Consider the following 3,206-nt stretch of genomic DNA (forward strand, 5'->3'; position numbering starts at 1 on the left):
GTTGCGTGCCTTCGAATACTCCAGCGCTCTCGGCGCCCTGGGCACTGTGTCTCGGCTCTGTTAATCATCTTGTCTGTATCAGGTTCCCCGAACAATATACCCAGCTAGATTTAACGTGTCTATAAAACATGAGTTAAGAAGAGGAAACAATTTGCAACCAATAATGAATACAAATGCATTCCCAAATAATGGTATTTTAATGTGCATCTTCCAAAAGCTTGTCGAGCCCATAGCCTACCTGTGGCGCTAATCAAGTGCTGTGAGCTACGTTGAAAGATTAACAAGGGTTAGAAACATGTCTTTTGACGGACCCAGAACTCTTCTGGCGCCGTAGTACTGAATGGAAGTGGAGTATAGGTTACTTCTCTCTATAGGCTAAATAAGAACGCGCAATTTAGTTTATTGACAGGCTATAAAGAATCGGGCTAAGCTTTAATCAAAAACTAAATCCACTTCTTATTCAGTATGCCAATTTCTTAAAGTTCTTAAAATGGAGAAAAACACATTGTGAAGAGAAAACATAATTTTATTTAAATAACGTCTGATCATATAAAGAAAACACTGCTAACCATACAATAAATTAAAGACAATACACCATAGAAATGTTATACAAGTTAATTAGAATATGGGACAATCAGTAGCTTATGAAGGATAAAACAACCGTAAAGAATAGGTACAGTATTGGTCCCCAATATCAAAAACAAAAAATGATGCCAGGGTGGCATATCAAAATAATGTTGTGAAATATGCACAAAGCCGAATTCTGACCTACAAAATGAAAACAACCGTAAAGAATAGGCCATATAGAAATATGTGTACATGTAGGCTAATACATGGATCTCTTAGAACAAAATTAGGTAATTTTCAAAATGCACGACGCAGTTGAAAATTGTGCTACATATGTGTCAGTTGTTCACATCCTGCAATCAACTTCAGACTCGCGCTGAATCAAAAGTAACACACGTTCGTAAAAGCATCTTACTACTTACTACGTGGTTGTTTTGGCTATTAGTGGTTCATAAATCTCATCCATTAAAATAAACACAATAAATAAATACAAAAATAACTGTAAAAATATGTAGTCTGCCATTTGCCGGTGCGAGCACCGTGTCATTCTGAATTACCCTAGCAGCTGTAGGCTTAATGAAGTTGGTCAAAGTTGCGCGTAAAGTTTGCTTGGTGAGGTCTGTAAAAATGTATAATGACATTTGGTCTTTTTCACCAGTATTCTCCGAGTAAGAGTCAGTTGTATTAAAATATTGTCCCAGCGCTCAAGGCGGAGTTGTGGTGGTGCTGGACAAGCGGGCCAGCCTGGAGATGCGTTGCAGAGTTCGTTGATGAGTACCAAGAGTAGTTTGCCAAGAAAGAAGGCGCAGTCGTATTTGGAGGGCTGCTGCTCTGAGATAAACTGGCGTTTACATTGTTCATTCTTTGATTCTGTGGAAAGTCCCAGGCAGTGACGGGTGGAGAGTTACAGGGGGGAGACTCGCTGGAGGTCATATGTTGCTCAGAGGGGATTTCTCCACTTTTCCACAACTTCTTGAACTTGGAGCGACGGTTCTGGAACCAAATTTTCACCTGAAAAGAAACACATTGTTACTATTGTTCTGAAGTTTATTTTCAAACGTGTCCTAACCAAGATTAATAGTGAAAGACAAACTATATATACACAACAAATGCTGGATAAAGTTAAATAGCAGTTTAAAGCGAAATGTCAAGCCTATATAAAATAAGTAGCCAGCCTGAGCCTGATTATATTATTCACAGATTGATGCGGGATTTGACTGTTACGGGACGCATTAAGAGATGCACTAACCTGGGTTTGTGTAAGGCCCATTGAGGCTGCCAGCTCGGCTCGCTCCGGTAAAGCCAAGTACTGTGTCTTTTGGAATCTCCGTTGAAGGGCAGCGAGTTGGAAGCTTGAATAAATAGTTCGAGGTTTCCTGACCTTCTTTGGTTTCCCGTTAACCATTCGGATTTCAGGTTCACTTTCTTCTTTCTCTGATAAATACATGTAAGAACAATAACCAAAACACATCACGGCTGGTCTTAACATAACTTACATATAATAGAATACGAATGTGAATAGGAATGCATTGGCATGTTATTTACCTGCATCCGTTGGAGTCGGTGAAGAACTCGAACCATACGAGCCGTAGGTGCCATAAGAGTTGAAACCAAGGTCGTATGATTTAGTATTGTATTGAACGCTGCCCATACCACTGTTGTGGTACTGGTAAGTTCCGAGTTGGCCATATGGAGACCCTGCGCAGTATCCAGGCTGTTGGCTATTGTAAAAGCTGCTGTCCGTCGCAGTCGATACTGGTAGAGTTGGGGACTCCTGCGATTTATGCAAACTGTGGTAACTGTTCGAGGTAATCTGGTTCGAATGCATATCTGTACTGAGACTGTCAAAAACTCCAGTCATCTTGTAGGTAAAGTTGCACAACTAAATGTGCTTGAAGCAATGCAATTGAAAAAGTCAATTTGCAATGAATGCTAATATCTCGTGGATTAAATTCTTTTGAGTTTAAAATGGCATCCCCATGAACTTTACCAAAAAACGACGAAGGTGTGTCCGTATCACAGTGGTCTGTGATTGTCTGTTACCTAGGATGCTAGCGGGCGGGCATTTATCCAATATCACGTGGGAGGCAGAGCTGGTATATTTGAGGCAGCCAATGAGTACAGGATGCATGTCTAACAACTCCACAGATTTTCAGTCCACTATTGACTTATCCCGCTTGATTGCCTTGCACCGATTGAAAAGGAAACAATTATTTAACAATACACTTGTAAAGCCTAGGCTATTAAAAGGCAGGGTTAAATAAAATATTCAAAACATATCATCTTTAGCTTTTATGTATCTGTTAGAGAGAAATGTGCTGTTTGAAAAACATTCTGCCTCTACCTTTCCTCTAAAATCAATTACGAACTTCAGATACCCGTGCGTAAATGTAACTTTTGCACAAATGTTCCACTAACATGACTTTATGCGCGCATCTACGTTAGAATTCAAATCAATTTTTATTTGTCACATACACATGTTTAGCAGATGTTAATGCGAGTGTAGCAAAATTCGACCCTAAGTGAATTCCATTTTTATTTATATGGATCATGATTGTATTTGTTTTAAGGGATGTCAAAGACAACTATAGTTTTACTTGACACAGGATCATATTTCAACGATAGACATAGGGAATCAT

General features: G+C 39.4%; 1 protein-coding gene across 1 annotated transcript; it reads right to left on the reverse strand.

Moving 5' to 3' along the window:
* Positions 1-505: 505 nt before the first annotated feature.
* Positions 506-2,602, reverse strand: dlx2a (distal-less homeobox 2a). Its single transcript, XM_014173270.3, has 3 exons — positions 2,113-2,602; positions 1,817-2,001; positions 506-1,578 (listed from the first exon to the last, which is right to left on the reverse strand). Exons 1-3 carry the CDS (start codon positions 2,426-2,428, stop codon positions 1,252-1,254), a joined length of 828 nt encoding a protein of 275 aa, XP_014028745.3. The 5' UTR covers positions 2,429-2,602; the 3' UTR covers positions 506-1,251.
* Between the last annotated feature and the right edge of the window lie 604 nt (positions 2,603-3,206).

This window comes from Salmo salar, chromosome 25 (assembly GCF_965601325.2).
Source record: "Salmo salar chromosome 25, fSalSal1, whole genome shotgun sequence".
Taxonomy (NCBI): Eukaryota; Metazoa; Chordata; class Actinopteri; order Salmoniformes; family Salmonidae; genus Salmo; species Salmo salar.

Bases quoted from the DNA above. Each gene is read 5' to 3' on its own strand.
- dlx2a (XM_014173270.3), bottom strand. From the start codon at position 2,428: ATGACTGGAGTTTTTGACAGTCTCAGTACAGATATGCATTCGAACCAG. The intron at 2,002-2,112 runs GTAAATAACATG...TGTATTTATCAG, and splicing joins ACCGACTCCAACGGATGCAG to AGAAAGAAGAAAGTGAACCT. The intron at 1,579-1,816 runs GTTAGTGCATCT...GTTTCTTTTCAG, and splicing joins TGGGCCTTACACAAACCCAG to GTGAAAATTTGGTTCCAGAA.